The sequence below is a fragment of the Chenopodium quinoa genome, unplaced genomic scaffold (assembly GCF_001683475.1).
Source record: "Chenopodium quinoa cultivar QQ74 unplaced genomic scaffold, ASM168347v1, whole genome shotgun sequence".
Lineage (NCBI taxonomy): Eukaryota > Viridiplantae > Streptophyta > Magnoliopsida > Caryophyllales > Amaranthaceae > Chenopodium > Chenopodium quinoa.
In genome coordinates, this window is record NW_018745080.1 from 3,489,450 (window position 1) to 3,508,846 (window position 19,397).

Consider the following 19,397-nt stretch of genomic DNA (forward strand, 5'->3'; position numbering starts at 1 on the left):
GGCCTTTCTTTGATTTTCTTTAGTGCATAATATGTCTTCATAATAGTACTTAGTATTTGAATAATAAAATGTATTTTTAGTCAGTGTTAGATTGATGTTGAGGTTCTAGTCATACATGGTGTGTGTGTTTAGGAGAGGTGGGGGTTTGATTCTTTCGTTTGTTATTTGATTCAAGTGTTAGTTTGATTTGAATTAAGAGAACACTATTGTTGAGTTAGTTAACTGTAATTGATTGTAGCACTATGCAAATGTTTTTATTTTCGTTTTATAAATGTGTTAAACAAGAATATTGCCCTTGATTAGTATCATTAAATCACGACTTGATTGAATAACTAATGACGTTGTACAATGCCTAGGTAAGGTAGTCGAATTGCAAATTAAACTCGTCAGTACACTGTACACTAATTGTAAATAAGACCTACTTTTTTCTTGTTTTGTTATAACTCTTCGATATATTGTTTTGGATATAATTCTCGCTTTTTAATTAATACTCGGAATCTCATAGCTATCACTTCACTTGTAAACTATCGTTCACTCTTTTGGGGAGAGTTTTGTGGGGTTAGTTGAAATACTAGTAGATGGAAACAACATGAAGGATAGCTACAAAATCATCAAAATTTAACCAATTTCATCCATTATTTTTACAATATATGCATGCTTTGTGATATACTTGGTATAATTTTTTGGTGGTCCTTCACATCACATTCAATTGATTCAACAGTTCAACTTCAATTCAACAATCATCTACTTCCTATAAACAAGCAAACCTTAAATACGAAGTAGTTGTAATTCAAAATCAAATTGAGGTGACAAAATCTTGGTGGATTTCTAATTATCATCTTAATTAGCCCTTTAAAGTCCCACTAATTTATATGCAAAAAAAAGGTGCTTAAAGTCCAGACCATCAATCAGTCAATCACAAATAAACTTACAACCAACCATGTTTCTACTAGCATTGTTTCTTGCAGCCATTTCTCTTCTCCACTTTCTTGCAACAAAATCCTCAAAGAATGGAGGGAAATCGCGGTGGTTAGATCCTCGGCCTCCAGGCCCAAAAGGGCTCCCCTTCCTTGGCAACCTCCACCAATTCGATCCCATAAAAACTCACTTATACTTCTTTAAACTTTCCAAAATTTACGGCCCCTTAGTATACTTGAAACTAGGCTTTGTACCAACAATTGTAGTTTCTTCACCAAAATTGGCCAAAGAAGTGCTAAAAACACAAGATCATGTGTTTTGTAGTAGGCCAACTTTTGTTGGCCAACAAAAATTGTCGTACAATGGTATTGATTTGGCTTTTTCACCCTATAATGAATATTGGAGGGAAATGAGGAAAATTTGTGTCGTCCATCTCTTTAGTTCCAAGAGAGTACAATCATTTTCTTCAATTCGAGAAGAGGAAGTTTGTCGAATGATGTCTATCATTTCTTCCCTCTCCTCGGAGTCTAAGCTCGTGGATTTGAGTGAATTGTTAATGTCTCTGGCAAGCTCGATAATATGTAGGATTTGTTTTCACAAGGGAAATAGAGATGATGAAAGATCTAATGAATTTTCGACGAGTAGATTCCAAGGCCTACTTCATGAGACTCAAGCCATGTTGACAGCCTTCTTCTTTTCGGATTATTTGCCTTACATGGGTTGGGTTGACAAGATAAATGGAGCTTCAAGCAAACTTGAGAAAGTATTTTGGGAGTTAGATGAGTTTTGTCAAGAAATTATAAGTACGCGTCTTGACTCACATAAACAAAAATCAGAGCAACAACAGGATATTGTCGATGTATTACTTCAACTTCTCGAAGAACACAAGGTGCCATTTGATCTTACGTTGGATCATATCAAAGCATTACTTATGGTAATTGCCAATATCTTAAACTAGCTTAAATGCTTCCTACATACTTTGACATGATTTTAGATAGTTATATGCTCTTTATATTGCTTAATGTTCTTCAATTTTCATCTGTCTGATGTCGTACAGCATGTCTCTAGTTGGATCCATGTTCAAGATTATTAGTAATTCAGAGATTTTACGAGTTATTTGAAAGTGTCACAAATGAGACCCGAAACCATGACACATCAAATCTGAAGCACTGTTTTGTGGTTGCTTGTTAGATGTAACAGAGTGTTCAGGATTATTAGGCAGTAAATAATCGTAAAAAGCTATTGGAATAGGCGCCTTGTTTTCTAGAAGAGGATTCTCTCCGGTTAATGGATCAAAGGAAGAGAATCATATAAAATCTATAAAGAAAAATGTTATGCTACCAATTCTTATCATAGACAGAAAATGATTTTAGGCCTGATCTTAGGCTACTTGACTTCAAAGGCATAAAAGATATCAGTAAAACATCTGTTAAAATTCAGTACTACTGATATGCAGCTCAAAATATTTGTTTTTCCTTTCGCTCTGTGCAGAACATATTTGTGGCAGGAACAGATACAAATGCAGCCACTGTAGTTTGGACGATGACAGAACTAATGAAGAACCCACATGTCATGAAGAAAGTGCAAGAAGAGGTCAGAAAACTGATTAAAGAGCAAGAATGTAGAGCGACTTTCATACAAGAAGACCAGCTTCATCATCTCATTTATCTGAAGGCGGTTGTTAAAGAAACATTTAGACTACATCCACCTAGTCCGCTCTTGGTTCCTAGACAAACTATGCAAAAATGCACCTTAGGAGGATACCAAATTGATCAGGGAACTTTAGTTTTTGTCAATGCTGTGGCTATCGGAAGGGACCCTGAAAGCTGGGATAACCCAGAAACTTTTCTTCCTGAAAGATTTCTTGGAAGTCCTAATCATATTGATTACAAAGGACAAGATTTTAAGCTAATACCATTTGGAGGAGGGCGAAGAGGTTGCCCTGGTATGCTGCTAGGAGTTACTACAATTGAACTAGCACTTGCGAATTTGCTGTGTTTCTTTGACTGGGAATTGCCTGCTTCAATGAAGAAGGAAGATATTGGCATGGATACTTTACCTGGTATCACTGCTCATAAGAAAAAAGCCTTGTGTCTTAGTGCTACAAATTTCATTGGCCTGCAACAGATGCTACATCAATAGCATTGAATTTTCAATGTGTTGAAGATTGCATGAAGATGTATTACCATGTTTGTTACTGTAAAGATTGTGAGAAATCTTAGTTCACTCCTAAGATCACTATACATGATGTGACATTGTGACAACTAAATCGGAGCAATGGAATAAAAATATCACATGATGTATACACTCTTATATGCTTACAGTTCTCCGATAGTTAGAAGTGTAATTTGAAATCCTTAGCTTGAGGTCCATTATAATTTTCAGAACATATTAATTGCCTGTATCTTGTATTAGTCACTTCATCACTTGGCAATTTAAGCGAGCTAGGATTTATCATCAACAAACAGAGCAATAAAAGAGATTAAATTTCCTTTAAATTATAAAAGTACAAACCAAATCCTCACAAAGCATCATTTCCCGTGACATAATGTTAGCACTAAACAATTAAACTCTCACTAAGTAAGAACCTAGCCTTCCTCTTCCTCACTTTTCCTTCTTGTTTTAAATGGGAAAAATGAATAGTCAACAGGTCCAAAGGCCTAAGTAGTACACCTCTACACATTTAGACAAAATTTCCGCTCGTTTAGGCGGGAAATTAAAATTCAACACCTCACTTTGACTTCACTTGCGAGCCTTCCCTCTTGACCCTTTAGGGCGACCACGGCCTCTGCCACTGCTTTTAGTCTCACCTGGACTTTTCGTGCTAGGCCTACCACGGCCTCTACCCCCAGCTTTCCCACCCCGTTGCCTCCTATCCATGTGTCCGTTTTCCATTTCTTCTTCACTTTGATCATCACTGCCATCATCACTATCTTGCTCTTCCTCCTCTTCGGACTCAGATAAGTCCTTTGACTTCTTTCTCTTCTTGGAGTTGTCAGCAGGGCTTTTCTTGGTAGGTTTTTTGGCAGAGGTTACAGGTGTTTCGACCTCAGTAACTACATAATTCAATCCGCTTTGTAGATCAGATATATGTCAATTACTTGCATAAAACACCACCACATGACAAAGCACAAAGTAAATGAGATGTGTTGCTACATACCTTCTCCGGATGCTTTTCCATCATGAACATCAAGCTGTCACAAAACCAAAGATGTTAAAACTAGCACCAATGCTTACAGTCAGCTTAAACTTGCATCAGGACCTCAGAGGTAACAGTCAAAAAAAATCAGCGTAAAATAAAAAAATAATAATCAGTCAAACCCAATAACTGTAGAACACAAGGAACCTTATGGATAAACAAATTGAAGTTGGATTTGATTTAGAGGTACATCATACTTCGTATTAGAGAAATCCGATTTCCACTATTTACTTTGTTGAAAATAGTTATCTGAACAATGAAAAAATGATCTCCATACTTCATTAATGCAGCTACAATTTTTTTTTCCTTATGAAAAAAAAAATATATATATATATATGGGTATCATCTCCATACTTCACTATTTTCTTTGGGCCAAACGCAGCATATATGAAAAAAAAATAAAAAAAATATGGGTATCAGAGGTCAATTGGATCTTTCCTAACTAGAAGACTATAATACAGAAAGAAAGTGCGACTACTAATAAAAGAAAAGGGCAAGAGGCAATGAGGCAAACAACTAGCCATCGAATTCCATTGTTTTCTTTCTCTTTGCTTCTTAGGTAATATTGAGTTAACTTAATCTTTGGAAAACATACCAAGCCAATTGGTAATGGTAAAATATTGATACATGCTTCATATAATATGAAAAAAAGCATTATGGACAGCAAGTATATACCTGATCAAGACGATCACCAACATCTGTTCGATCAACCACCACCATGGCATGTGCGAATCCACATGCAACACTATAAACACAATAATTTGGCGTTAAAATTGCTCAATATCCATTGCAAAATAAATACAAGTATACAACTGATGAGTTGCATATAACTTCAACCTGATAACATGCATGCCCTCGAGGATTTCCACCTTCTTGGGATTAGCTGAAGATCTAGTAAAAAGAGTAAACAGATCAGCAACCTCTTTGCAAAAAGAAATTATAACTCTAATCCACAAGAGAGAAACGAGGTGTACTTCTGCCCGTTGGGTCCATAACCCAATTCTCCATTCTGTGCATGACCCCAGCTTATACATGACGAATCGGCACCAACATAATGGAACATTTGACCAGAATTCATACATCGCATATTCCAGCCACTGCAAATATATGAATATAACAAGATGATATACCAACACTTTTCAACTATAACAAGAGGCAAAGAATACGCAGCCTATACTGACAATAATTACCAATAAACAGACCAAATAGAATGCTTCTAAAAAATAAACTTGTGGAGTATCATAAGTGGACAAGTGGGGGAAGATAAAGGTAATGAAAGTGCACAGCATGAACAGGTACATCTGCCTCATGTTCCAGCCACACAAAAAGATGAAGGAAGGTGCAGGCAGAAAATCTCAACAACATTTATGAGGAGAGTAAAAGAGGGATAATTATACACGAGTATTTGGGATTTTTCTTGAATAATTGTAACTTCTGTGGATAATTATCACAGCAGATGTTCTCTGAAACTTCAAGAAAATGTAATGAGAAATATAATAAACAGGATATGAAACCAATGACATAAGCTAAGTTCATTTATGCACAGAAGAAAAGATCACTAACAATCTAACTCATGGAAGAACCATCTAGGCTTGACTAACACTGCTAACTTGAATCATCACCTAGCCCAGGAAAAAAAAAAAAAATCTTCTAGGGACTTCTAGAAAGTTTACTATTAATCTCTTTTATATACAGGAGCCCAAAGAACTATTTTATACAAGGCAGGAAACTTTGATTTTCAGGAAGGGTCTGAAAGGTGGAATGGACAGCGCTAAAACAAAAATAGATTGATATATTTTTTTAAGTTATATAATATTCATACAAAGAGCTCAAAGCCTCAAAGTACGAAACAAAATCTCAGGGAAAAAAATTCCAGAAAGGTAAGGGTGAGGTCCTATTTCCCCTACAATGAATGGCTCAAGGCAAATTGTGGGCTTTTACTATTAGATGTAAATTAAGTTCCTGCTAATTTGCACTATTTCATACTTAGTTTTTTTTTTTTTTTTTTTTGTTGTATAGTTTTACACTGTTGACTTGGAACATTTGCCAATGCATGGCTTTGACCATTAATAGCTTTAGTTATGTATACGTAAAATAATAAAAAATTGATACAATGAATATACATATCAAGGCAAATCTAACAAAACCTCATATTCCTTTATTCTTTCTTATCTAAAATTAATAAATGAAGACGTAAATAGTGCCCAAAGTCAGCACGGTACAACTAAAATAAATGGAGGAAGTAGACATTAAATCATGTCCACCTCACAAAAGTCCAGAACTTGGAAGCTTGGCCGATTAGAAATGTATCATATCAATTGTAAAAGGCTAATTATCTAAATTAGCAGCTTATCTTCAGCAATTAGACAATAAAGAATATAATTTTCATTTTATTGCCAAATCATAAAATGAGACAGTAAAGCAAATACTAGTAAAAAAAATAATGGACAGACTACCTTAGATCCATAACTGGCTTTGGATACATCCAATCATCACCTGTATTCTTCATTTTTCCCCACATGTATAATTGACCACCAGCTAAAAAACAAAAAGAAATATCCATAAAAAATTCAACATACAGAGTTAAATTAATCAAATGAAAACTCGGCAATCAACAAACAAAATCAATACAAGTAGACAAAGAAAACCAATCCGCCTTAAGAGAAACCACTTGTAAGACAGTAACAGTTACTTGCTAGGAATGATGCCTTAGAATCCCAAAAGAACATAAAATCCGCAAAATCAAAATTGGAGGTCAGGCAAAAAGTTAAAGCCATTACCATTGGGTATATTTCACCCAGTAATTGCATTCTGCTTGTAGTTTAAACAAAGGAGAGAGAGAGAGAGAGAGAGAGGTCAAAAACATGAAAAATAGGAGCTTAGTCTCCAGGGTGTTTAAGAAACCTCATACTCAAAACTACAAGCAATCAATCGCATAATTAATGATACTAGGCATTTTCCTCTCATCAAGTCACCATGATCAAAGCAATGATATGAGAAAGGAAACACCAATTTTGAGGATTTACAACACAAACAGTGAGATAAGGCCTATAAAAAGGGAGAAACACCATACACACAAGAGACCACAGAAATAAGTAATTAACTCAGCTGAAGGGTGAATCAGAGCCATACCAGCAGTACATGCCGAACTGACACCACCTGCTGAAACTATTGCATCAGAAGGTAGAACATTATGCCTCGTAAACACATCTAAACGTCGTGGAGACCACTCATCCTTCTGTTCCCGGTGTCCCAATCTATTATAGATAACAATTTCTTCAATATACAAGCAAATTCCACATAAAGAACTAAATACTCGAGACATTAAGAGCAGAAAACACAACAAAAAAAAAAGAACTCAAAATTCATTGTTATGCGGCTATTTTCATAAGAAAAACTAAATAAATAAAATTAAAAGAGATCAAAATAGCATACAGACCTTCCATAACCACCATAGCCCCAGCTGCAAAAAAAAAGCTACACAAGCCATTAGAAGCCACAACACACACTATAGAACAATATTGAACAATTGTTATTCAGAAAGGCAGGCCACAGAAAGCGAACAGTTGGAGATACTCACGTGTATACATAGCCATTGGAATCCACAGCCACTGCATCACAGAAGAAACTTTAAATAATAACACCATACAACCAAAGCAGAGCAAGTACTAATTGTAGAAAACAAATTAAATCTCACCAGAATGATTTGTTCCACATGCAACTTTAACAATTGTTTCTCCAGAGAAGGAAGCTATTGCTTTTGGCCGTGGTTGAGGTTCATAAGCAAGTCTTACAGAACTATCCTTTGTATTGTACTGAAAGGATAAGTCACAAACATATAAAACTCAGAGAGGCAACACGCTTCCATGAGCACAGAACACTACATATAATTGCACTACAAAGAATCCACAGTAGTTATTAAAGCCGTTGCAAATACAAGATTTCACATCTAACATACAATTCATACTATAAGTATTTAACTAGCCACCAATGCTCAAAAGGCCAAGCCTTGTTTAAAATTTAAGTAGATGTGATACAGAGGAAGAAATATCATGACAATATTCCACAGCAATAACCCATTACTGTCACACCATCAGCACAGCTCTAATATCCTACATTGAATCAAGAATTTTAATGCTTTCCAGCAATTCTACTTGTTGATAAAATGTATTGTACAGCTTTGTAATGTCACACATCTAGAAATTTTATACGAAGTACAAAATAAACAGAAATTTGTGATGGTTTCTTTCTATATCCAAGTAAACACATGCTCCTTCTACCTAATATATCGGCATTACCTAGTAAAGCCACACAAGTTGTCAAAGTTTGAAACCTTAAATTATGTACAGGATGGAACAAGCCAAAATCCCTCAAATTCAGTAAGTTGAACAATGATTCCATCAATGAGTTGACCATAAAAATAAATTCATTTCAAAGCCTTAAATCCAAAAGTATTGAACGAATAGAAGCTTCAAAAAAAAAAACATACCTCATTGTCAGTTCCATGACCAAGTTGACCATATTGGGGAAGACCAGCCGTTCTAAGGAAAAACAATAAAATTAAATCAGAGACTTGCTTAAAGAAAAGCATGGAAATAAGCCATTCCAGCACCTTCCAAATTAAGAAAACAAAAATATTAGCACAAATCACAAACCATACAGTATAGTAGCTCCTTCAGTAGAAGATAACCATGCAGTGAATTCCCCACCACAAGCAACTGCCTTGACTTCAGATACTTGACAGCGTATAGGAGAAGACTCTATTTCTAAAAAAGGAGAAAAATACATATAAGAAGAGCAGCTGCATAGAACATCAAATTGCAGGATCCAGATTTCTAAGTCTCCACGCAGATTTTAAACTTGTAGATAATAAAAATAAGTGCTCCTTGCAATTGGCAAAAAGTAGCATATAATCTTTTAAGACACCTAAACCAAAAAGATATCCGACCCCATGTTACAGATTAAAAAAAAAAAAAAATCAACTAAAATTATACAAGAGAACTTCTCCACATCATCCTCATACATTATATAAACACAAACATTGTCCCTACAAGCCTTGAACATTGTTTGGCAACTTTCAATTTTCCTGGGAAGATTGATGAAGGGTCGATTGGCCGAAGTCAACAATCTTCTTCCTTTGAAACCTTAACGAATGTGACAGATCAGCAGCAAGGTGAAAGAGTACTGTGAGTGCAAAGTAGGGAAGCTGACTTGGAGATGAGGGCAACGAGGAGGATAGAAGAATGTTAGTGACTATGGTGGAGTAATTACAGCAATTGTCATGCCATGACATAAGTGAATCCAACAACTGCACAGATGTAGATGGTGATACCCTTAAGACTTAAGTCCCACAAGTCCACAACCATGTCACTAGCCATTAGGTAGCCACATAGCTCACCCATACCTCTACACTGCATTACTGCATAAATAGCAGTAAGCTTCAAAAATGCTTTCCAATCCCTCCTGTCACTAATTGCACAGTTAAGTTCCAGAAGATTGATATGTGGTGCTTCTGCTTATATACCTTGTAAACGGCCCTATAGTTTCTACTTTCTCAGACATACAAGGTCAATCAATTGTCGCATTAGTTTACCAAAAAAAAAAAAAAAAAAACACTCAAATTTATTAGCAGAGGTAGAGCTGCAAAACCACCTGTCTGACTGGCCTCAAGAAAATTTAGACATCACAGGAACCGTATAATTGCAGTCCCTCGTATGCACATCATTCGCTTATGACATGCACTTATAAAACAAACCACACTTTTCCCCTTTATATCATTATCATCACACTCCCTTTGTCCCATATTAAATGCAAGATTTGCAACATTCACTTTAGGCACAATTTTAAATGAATGAAAGAAGTAGAGATAGAAGTTAGTGGGTGTACATGGGGTCGAACTTCGAGAAAAAGTAGAGAAATTAGGCTTACCAAAAAGGGTATGTAGCAATTATATTAGGGCATTTAAAAAAAAAAAAAAAAAGGAATGTGGCAAGTACCTTGGAACAGAGGGAGTACTCTGCAGCACACAAATTGGTCAGTGAAATTTGTCAATTCACACTCAATTGCCTTGAAGTGAATAAAAGTTCATCTTCAAAACACAGCTCTTCCAGACAGAGCACATACGTAGAAGAATTGGCGGCTTTATAAATTCCATCATCACCCACATAAAGCAATGAGGGGGGACACCTCAAAGAACTGCTATCCAAGGGCTTAAAATGGCTAGGGCTAGGCAAACCTAAGGCACACTGGCTTCATTCGCGTCTGAAAGCTATTTTACCAAGATAATCCTTTTATTATTGCACCTCGCCACACTGATGAGGTGTGTCTTGCGCACGTGTTTTTGTGCCAAGACTTCAAGACAACTATTGCTTTAGTGCGCCCTGAGCCTTTTCAAATGCTACTCCGAAGAAAGATTCCAACTAAACCCCCCTTAAAAACACCCAATAATTAGTTCAACATACTAATATTCACACTTCGAGTACCAATGGTTTGCTTTCACAACTACCTCCACCATTCGGACATAAAAAAGCATAATCAATATCCCTTCACACTTCACCGTATTAAACTAACAAAAACGTATAGATCAAATGGTGAAAACCATAGATATAAAATATATGAATGTGACAATTAAGATTAAAAAAAAAAAAAAAAAAAAGAACAGAAAAATGCCATCACCTAAGGCTGCTATCTCATAATGATCACTCCTCATTCAACAAAAAAATAATACCCTCCTGACTAACAATTGTTAAATTGCAATACATTAGACAATTTTGTACAACCTGCTAAAAATACAAGCAATGTTCAGAACAAGACAGCTTAATAGATCACATACAACATAAACGCATCCCAACGCGAGCACCGCAATGAAATTATCAAAATGTCAGGCAAGTTGTGCCAGCTTGTCTGCACTAAATTCTTAATTAAGATGTATTAAAGAATGCACACATCATGAAAATTCAACAAGTATCATCACCTAAGGCTAATGCTCCATGCCTACAGGATAGATCCATTTTATATGTCTCAAGAGTATATAGAAGCCAATTAAATGCAAACAAGATAGTGTGATTAAAAAAAACAGTATTTTATCAGCAGTGACTGATGAATTTAATTACAAAATAGCCTGTGTTAGCCACATTGAAGGGAAAAACATACAGGATGAACTCTTTTAAGATAGTATAATGATCAAGGTAGACCCAAAATGCTAAATTGCAGGATAAAACAAATACAGGAAAGATCAGGTCACTTAAACCATGTTGGACAAAGTTTAAAGAACCAAGAAAGAGCAGCCTCTAGGTAGCTCAATGACCTAATCAGCATAAAACTAACTGAAGTGGTGCCACAATCAATTCCTTATCGTCAATTCAATCATGCTTTTATATTTCTAGTTTTACTTAGAAAATAAGCCCTTCATGAGGACCAGTATATTATCATAATCAATTTTACAATTTAATGAAAGTGATGGGAAAAAATTAATTGTATATATCCTACATGTGTTCCTGGATCAAAAAAGAATTAGTCCTACCATTTCGAAGTGAACCAGATCCCAGCTGTCCATGCTTGTTCCAACCAAAGGCAAAGGACTGTCCATCATCGGTCATGACGACTGTATGTGACCGCCCGGCATCTGCTTTCACTATTCTATGCCTGTAAGAAATAATAAGTAATCTTCAGAATAAATGTGGGATACAGTCCAATGGTAGAAAGACATTTCCACTGTATATAAGCGAGCGAGATAGAGAGAGGGTGGGAGAAAACAAAATTTAAAAATATCATTGGGACAAAAGGTCAAATTAAAAGAAAATATCCCAAAGTTTTTTTGAACTTAATATGGATGGATAGCAAAAATCTTAAATGAACACACTAGAGGAAACAGCTCCTGATTTGTAAGATCGGGGATGATTTAATAGAAAGATTAAAACATTTTTAGAAGTTAAAACAAAGAGAATGATAGTAATAACTAATAAGGATCACCAACAAAAGCAACAATGAATCTAGATGCCAACAACTAATTAATCACAGCAAAAACATACTTAGAGAGTTCAGATATAACTGTGGGCCTATCCCGTTGCAGAGTATCACCATGTCCCAACTGTCCTTTCTGTAATTACAATAACACTTTCAACATTAACACCTCAACCTAAAAAAATATGCAGATAAAGACCTAAAACCTTCAAGTTAGCAAATCCATACCTCATTTCTCCCCCATGTATAGCACCGACCATCGACATCCAATGCCACGCAATGACATGAAACTACATGAACATCAAATCAACATGATAGAAATTCTTTATCATAAACTCGTCATGTGATAATAAAGACAAGTACTTTAACTCAATATTTCTAATGATCATACATTATAACAGACCCACAAGCAAAAATGCATCAGCACAAAAGCATAACCAACAATTCTAAAGGTTATATAGCATATAATTGGCTAATTCAAGTTCACACAAACCCACTAGCATAAATCCATAGCATATTTAAAGATCATTGGCTTCGAAACTCACCTACTTAATGGCATAAATCACACATGATTACATGAATCATCCCTAACCAACATTTCCAATGATCATAAACATTATAATCCACTAACTACAGGGCATAAAACATAAACCCCATAACCAAAATTCACTAAACAACCAACAATACTAATAGTCCCAGCACAAAATTAACAACTTTAACAAAAATCCACCTCCCCTGAATAAAGCAAATTCTCTTTAAATGGATGAATTAACCAAAGTAAACTCACCGCAACCGGAGGCGACGAAGCGAATGTCGATACCGACAAGGGGCCGAAGCCGAGTAGGCGAATACAAATTACCTTCAATTCCAGTTTTCTTCCTACCAACAGTATCCCAATTAGTAGAACCACAAAACAGCAACTCTCCTCCTTTCACCTTCTCTTCCTCACATTTCTTCTCAACTTCTACTTCCGCCATTTTCACTGAAATCAAAAACAAACCCACATAAACAAAGGGGTCAAATTTACAAGAAATTAGCAAAAACCCGCAAAACAAAATGTTCAAAAACAACGGATCTAACGGCTACTAACCGTTGAGGAAGAAAGCAGTGAAGGGGTAAGGGCAAAAATGGCGGGAAAAGGGGAAATTTTGAAGAAATCGGCGATTAGGGTTTGTAAATGCCCTAGATCAGAGAAAGAAGAAGGAGAAGAGGAAGTGGGTATTGTGAAGTTTGGTGAGATAAAATAAAATACAAAGAAAAATTGGGGAAAAACAAAATTGGGGAAAGTGTAAATATTAAAGAAAAAGCGGGATTGGGTGTTGGGAGTTCCAAGAGAACAGAAACACCTTTTTTATTTTTCTTTTCTTTTTGCATTGATTAGGGTGGATAAAGCACTCCTAGTACTAGTACCAGTGCTTTTGATGAGTATTTTAACTTCCACTAGACACCACATAATACTATTTTTAGTAACTTTTTTGGGATATTTGTTTGAGGTAAATGAGTTTTGATTGGTCAAAAGTCAGTTTAATAAGTAAAAATAGGTAAATAATTACTTTCTCTGTTTTTTTACTTGACTTGTTTCTTTTATCACGCTTGTCAATGCAAAACTTTAACGATCAATAACTTTAATTCTCCAAAAATAAAAAATATAAAAGTTAGAGAAATTCTCTTTGATAAACTCGAATTTTTTAATTTTTTTAGTGGTAAACATTTAAAAAAATTATTATCAATGGTAAACCCTAATTATCTTTACTAATTCATTAGTAACATTAATAATGTTTATATGCAATTATAAGTCTAACCCTAGTCAACTAAAGGCTAACCATGGTTAATTATTTATTTTTTAATAATAGAATTATATTTTTAAAAAAAATCTCCTCCCCCACGCACCCAGCCACCACCAGACCCCCTCCCTAGCCAGCGACACCAAGCTCCCCACCTCCACCGACGATCCCCTACCCCTCCCTCCCTTCCGGCGACCCCCAACGCTCCCTGACTCCCTCACCTCCAATTCCCATCCCTCCTCCTCACTTACCCACCAATATCCTACCCCTCCGGCCTCCTCTTCCCCGAAAACGCTCGCTTATCCTGTTCCCTGCCATTTTGCCACCCTAAACACCATATGCGACGAATCCGCCTTATTTCGCGCACACAAAGTCCTACAAATCAGCCTTTTTCTTGCAAATTTGTTTGAATGGGTTTAATATAATGTAGTGAAATTGAGATGGGTCTCGAAAAATTAAGAAGTTCCTGCCTCGATTTATGGGTACGGGTTGTGGGTGAGGTGTTTGATTGCACGCGCAGCAACAATGTGGCAAAGCTGCTGTGTGGCGTGGGATGCTTGTGGCTAGGCGTGAGGTGCTCTGTTTACGGGTGTTGGTGTTCGCATGTTGTTGCGGGGGTTTGAGAAGAGCAGTCGTTGGTTGTTGTTGGAGGTGGCGAGGTGGTGCAGTCAGTGGGGATTTACTGTACCTTCTGATTAGACACGATAGGTTGAGGGTAGTAATTAGGGGCTTCTTAGTCATTCCATTTTTATTTTATTTTAAAGGCTAACCACGGTTAAGGAATCAGTTAATTATATCATTAATGTTACCAATGAATTAGTAAAGATAATTAGGGTTTACCATTGATAATAATTTTTTTTTAATGTTTACCACTGAGAAAATTAAAAAGTTCGAGTTTACCAAAGAGAATTTCCCTAAAAGTTATATATTATGATAGCTTATTGAGACGAATTGAAAAAGATCCTACATGAATATTTTTTTCCTTACATATTATTCACTAAAGACGGTCAAAGGAGGGGTGGTGAATAGTGTCAAAGTCAAAACGGGTCAAGTAAAAAAGAACGGAGGAAGTATAGCTCAATCTTTATTAGACTCAACTAGGGTTGGCTCTCTAAATCATATCCTTGTGCTCGATTGCTCTCTTCAAAGTCACAGCTCACAACAAGAATTCCTTCTTTCAAAATTTCTCATCCTAGTACTTAGATTAAACTTGTTGGAACTTAATATGATTTATTTGAAATGATTACAACTTATTTAAGCCTCGCATTTACTTATTTAAAATTAATGGATCTAAATAAAACTTATTACAAATCATCTAATCTTCTTTTATGTAAGTTAAAATAAGTTTAATGAATTCCTGGTGTGCCCTTTTTTTTGTAATTTTTTTTAAAAAGATTCCTTATAGAAAACAACTTTTATACATAATTAAAAGATTTTACTTGTCCTTCCATAATATATATTGCCAACAATAAACTTAAGTAGAAAAAAAAATTAGATTCTTATTAACAAAAATAAAAGATGTAACGTGTCTTTCCACAATACAACACATAGTTAAATGCATATTTTAAAATATCTTTTTGGCAAATAGGATCTTTTATAATAAATCCATTATAATATTCATGTAAATTTTCTCATGTACGGTTAATTTAAAAATAATTATTAAAAATTATCGTGCATGGCACGGGACCTAACCCATTAGCTGGATAAAATTTAGTTATATTGATGTGAGCGAGTCATGTTAGTGTTCGGGATGGTTAGCTCTAGGCCAATCCTAAGGATATCATGACCTAGCTATCTTTTGAATCCATCATCACCAATCTCTTATTCATCACATTAATTGAAAGTGGAGTTTATTAATTATCACACAAAAATAAAGACAAATATAAAGTAAAAGGAAAGGGGGGGGGGGGGGAAAAAAGAACAAATCCAAAGCTTCAAAATTTTCAATTTGACAAGCATTAGATGGACGACACACATCTGATAATGTTACTTCCCATAATACAGAGTATGTAGGAATTTACGTGGTACTTACTTAATCCCTCTAGATAAGTAGAAATTTCTATATACCCCTATTCTTAACCATATTTAGATGTAAACCCAATTCCTAACCAAACAAATTTATGCGATTTTCATGAATTTAATTATGGACTTTAATTTTCATAGCATAGAAGTTTATGAGAATTTTTACTTCCTATGTTAACCAAAGTCCACTAAGGCTTTGTTCTCTTCACTTGAAATAAGATCTAAGCTGAATTTTCTAAAGTTTGGTATAATTTGATTATACTTTGACATTAATTATATATCAAAGTATAAGAAAAAATATTATCAAATGGGATTTCATTTGATTCATCTCTACGTTTATTTTTCAAATATATATTACGAATACAAAATTAAAAATTTATGGCAATAAGCAAATGGAAGTAAGAACATTTTTTTTTCTTTTTTTTTTTTGACAAGAAAAGTAAGAACATTTGATTTGATATAATCTAATCCGATTTTAACTCAAAGTATGCTTATTTCTCTTTATTATGTGAGTAATAAATGTTAGGAATAAACATATAAATAAGGGACGGAGGGAGTATGAAGTAAATTTCAAGAATAAGGCGAAGAAAATAACACTTCAATTAGTTAATTTGCTTGAAAAAAAAAAAGTAGATGTAGAATGAAGTGGCAGGCTAACAGATAAGAAGCTACGAGTAACAGACAGCAGAAGTCCTGTTATCTCAAACTGAAACCTCGTTATTTTCTCTCCCCTCCATTTATGCCCTCACTCCTTTCATGGCTTCTTTACCTTCAGTTGCTGTCAATGGCAATCTCAAACTCGACCCTGACTTACGAAAGTCAACATCCATCTACGAAAAGGTATTAAATTTCATCATCACAACTTTAATTTTATTCTAGTTTTTTTTTTCCATGACTGTGTTACAGCTTAAAGTTGTGATCTTTCTGTTCATTTCAATGCAAATTCTTCAATTTAATGTATTCATGCATCAATTCACCTTTCTGGGTTAGTGTAATTGTCATTTTCAATTGATTCAGTTACTTCCTAGCTTAAATTTGGAAATTTTAATCAATTTTACACCCCTTTATTTAGTTATGATGATTTAGGATATGATTATGTGATGGGTGTTGAATTTTTTGCATAATTGTTGATTATTTGCTGCAATTTGGAATTTCAGAGTCCAAGTGTTAGCTACCCAAATGTTAACTTGGAGAAAAGTTTCATAACTTTAAAAGAGGCATTATCTACCTTTAATGAAGGTACACAAGTTGAATCTTCATTCTATGTTCCCTTGTTGCAAGAATGTGTTGCGAAACGATCTTTGTCGAATGCTCGAATGGTGCATGCCCACATTGTTAAAACTGGAACCCATGAAGATACATTTGTTATGACTTTTCTTATAAATGTGTATGCTAAATGTGGGCGGATGGAGTATGCACAAAAGGTGTTTGATCGATTGCCTGGGAGAAATGTTGTTAGTTGGACAGGGCTTATGACGGGTTATGTTCATGACTCGCAGCCTGAGGTAGCCATTCGAATTTTTGTAGATATGTTGGAAGTTGGGGCGTACCCAACGAGTCATACATTTGGGACGTTATTAAGTGCTTGTTCATCTATGTTACTTGTAAAATTGGGGAAGCAAATCCATGCCTACATTGTTAAATATGGTATAGAATCTGACACGAGTGTTGGTAATGCCCTTTGTAGCTTTTACTCCAAGTGTAGAAGGTTGTCTTCGGCTGTTGATACATTTAGAAGGATAGAAGATAAGAATGTTGTCTCATGGACCACGGTTATTTCTGCTTGTGGTGATAATGGGGATCCTATGATGGGTGTAAGGTATTTTATGATGATGCTGTCTGAAGATATTGAGCTTAATGAGTTCACATTCACTAGCATCTTGAGTTTGTGCTGTGTAATGCACGCTTTGGAAGTAGGGAGGCAAATTCATTCCTTGAGCGTCAAACAAGGGTTTCAAGGGAACCTGCTAATTGATAATTCCATAATGTACTTGTACTTGAAATGTGGATTGATTGATGAAGCAAAAAGACTATTTGATGAGATGGATTCTGTCAGCTTGGTTACATGGAACGCTATGATAGCAGGCCATGCCCAAATGATGGATCTTGCCGAGAATCGGATTTCTGCTCACCAAAGTGGAAATCAGGGATTAAATATCTTTTTGAAGATGAATAGATCTGGTATAAAACCAGACCTTTTCACCTTGTCAAGTGTCCTGAGTATATGTAGTTCTCTGGTGGCGTTGGATCAAGGGGAACAGGTTCATGCTCAGACCATAAAGAGCGGGTATTTGACTGATGTTATTGTGGGAACTTCCCTGCTTAATATGTACAATAAGTGTGGCAACATTGGCTACGCTGCCAAGGCTTTTGGAGAGATGCATACGAGGACCATGATATCTTGGACATCTATGATCTCAGCTTTTGCCCAACATGGCCGATCACAGGAAGCATTACAATTATTCAAGGAAATGTTAGTAGCTGGAGTGAAACCAAATAAGATCACGTTTGTTGGTGTATTAGCTGCTTGTAGCCAAGCCGGCCTGGTTAATGAGGCCTTAGAATACTTTGAAATGATGAAGAAAAGCTACAAGATTAAACCAATAATGGAGCATTATGCATGTTTGATAGACATGTACGTAAGGCTAGGGCAATTGGAGGAAGCCTTTGCTCTGACCAAGAAGATGAATAGTGAACCCAATGAAGTGATCTGGTCAATTTTGTTTGGAGGTTGTAGAAATCAAGGAAATATGGAATTAGGCTGTTATGCTGCTGAACAATTGCTCAAGTTGAAGCCGAAAGATAAAGAGACCTATATTCTAGTGTTAAACATGTATATTGCAGCTGAAAGATGGCAGGATGTCTCAAGAGTAAGAAAATTGATGAAAAATGAAAAGCTTGGAAAGTTGCAGGATTGGAGTTGGTTAAGTATCAAGGATAAAGTTTACTCATTTTCACCAAAAAACTGGTCGTATCCTCATAAAACAGAGGTCGAGCAATACTTGAGCGTGTTGCTTGATGAGTTCAAGAGTAAGGGATATCAGTCTCAAAGCACGCTAGTAGTTGACGGGGAGGACAATGAAGCAGAACCTGCATCGTCTGTACATCACAGTGAAAAGTTAGCCATTGCTTTTGGATTGTTGCAGACAAGTAAAGGAAATCCACTAAGAATTGTCAAGAATATTAGTATGTGTAGGGATTGTCATACATTCATCAAGTTTGTCTCTGAAATTACTGACCGTGAAATCATAGTCCGTGATAGTAAGCGACTCCATAGATTTGTCGATGGACATTGTTCTTGTGGAGATTTTGGCAATCTGCTATAATTTAACTATTTTCTGTTTGCTTGGGTTAGTTAAATCATACTACCCACCCTAAAATCAACTTCTTATCTCAGATATACTTGCATTTAGTTATGGCTACCGAGGTAAATTTGCATTCTTTGAGTCATTTACCATACAAGTATAATAATTTCAGGCAGGGGACGCAAACTCAAAACAAGAAGAGCATGA

General features: G+C 35.6%; 3 protein-coding genes across 3 annotated transcripts; 2 read left to right on the top strand and 1 right to left on the bottom strand.

Moving 5' to 3' along the window:
- The first annotated feature begins 847 nt into the window (after positions 1 to 847).
- LOC110709850 (cytochrome P450 83B1-like) lies at positions 848 to 3,393 on the top strand. Its single transcript, XM_021888111.1, has 2 exons — positions 848 to 1,852; positions 2,410 to 3,393. Exons 1-2 carry the CDS (start codon positions 941 to 943, stop codon positions 3,058 to 3,060), a joined length of 1,563 nt encoding a protein of 520 aa, XP_021743803.1. The 5' UTR covers positions 848 to 940; the 3' UTR covers positions 3,061 to 3,393.
- LOC110709849 (protein RCC2 homolog) lies at positions 3,392 to 13,515 on the bottom strand. The gene is made up of 17 exons (XM_021888110.1): positions 13,170 to 13,515; positions 12,867 to 13,061; positions 12,308 to 12,369; positions 12,148 to 12,215; positions 11,640 to 11,761; positions 8,778 to 8,883; positions 8,607 to 8,658; positions 7,815 to 7,932; positions 7,698 to 7,728; positions 7,557 to 7,580; positions 7,250 to 7,374; positions 6,574 to 6,655; positions 5,092 to 5,214; positions 4,955 to 5,008; positions 4,793 to 4,862; positions 4,079 to 4,112; positions 3,392 to 3,974 (listed from the first exon to the last, which is right to left on the bottom strand). The coding sequence occupies exons 2-17, from the start codon at positions 13,054 to 13,056 to the stop codon at positions 3,661 to 3,663; spliced, it is 1,575 nt and encodes a 524-aa protein (XP_021743802.1). The 5' UTR covers positions 13,057 to 13,061; positions 13,170 to 13,515; the 3' UTR covers positions 3,392 to 3,660.
- A 2,799-nt stretch (positions 13,516 to 16,314) lies between these two features.
- On the top strand, positions 16,315 to 19,229 carry LOC110709851 (putative pentatricopeptide repeat-containing protein At5g52630). The gene is made up of 2 exons (XM_021888112.1): positions 16,315 to 16,725; positions 17,043 to 19,229. Exons 1-2 carry the CDS (start codon positions 16,642 to 16,644, stop codon positions 19,209 to 19,211), a joined length of 2,253 nt encoding a protein of 750 aa, XP_021743804.1. The 5' UTR covers positions 16,315 to 16,641; the 3' UTR covers positions 19,212 to 19,229.
- The last annotated feature ends 168 nt before the right edge of the window (positions 19,230 to 19,397 follow it).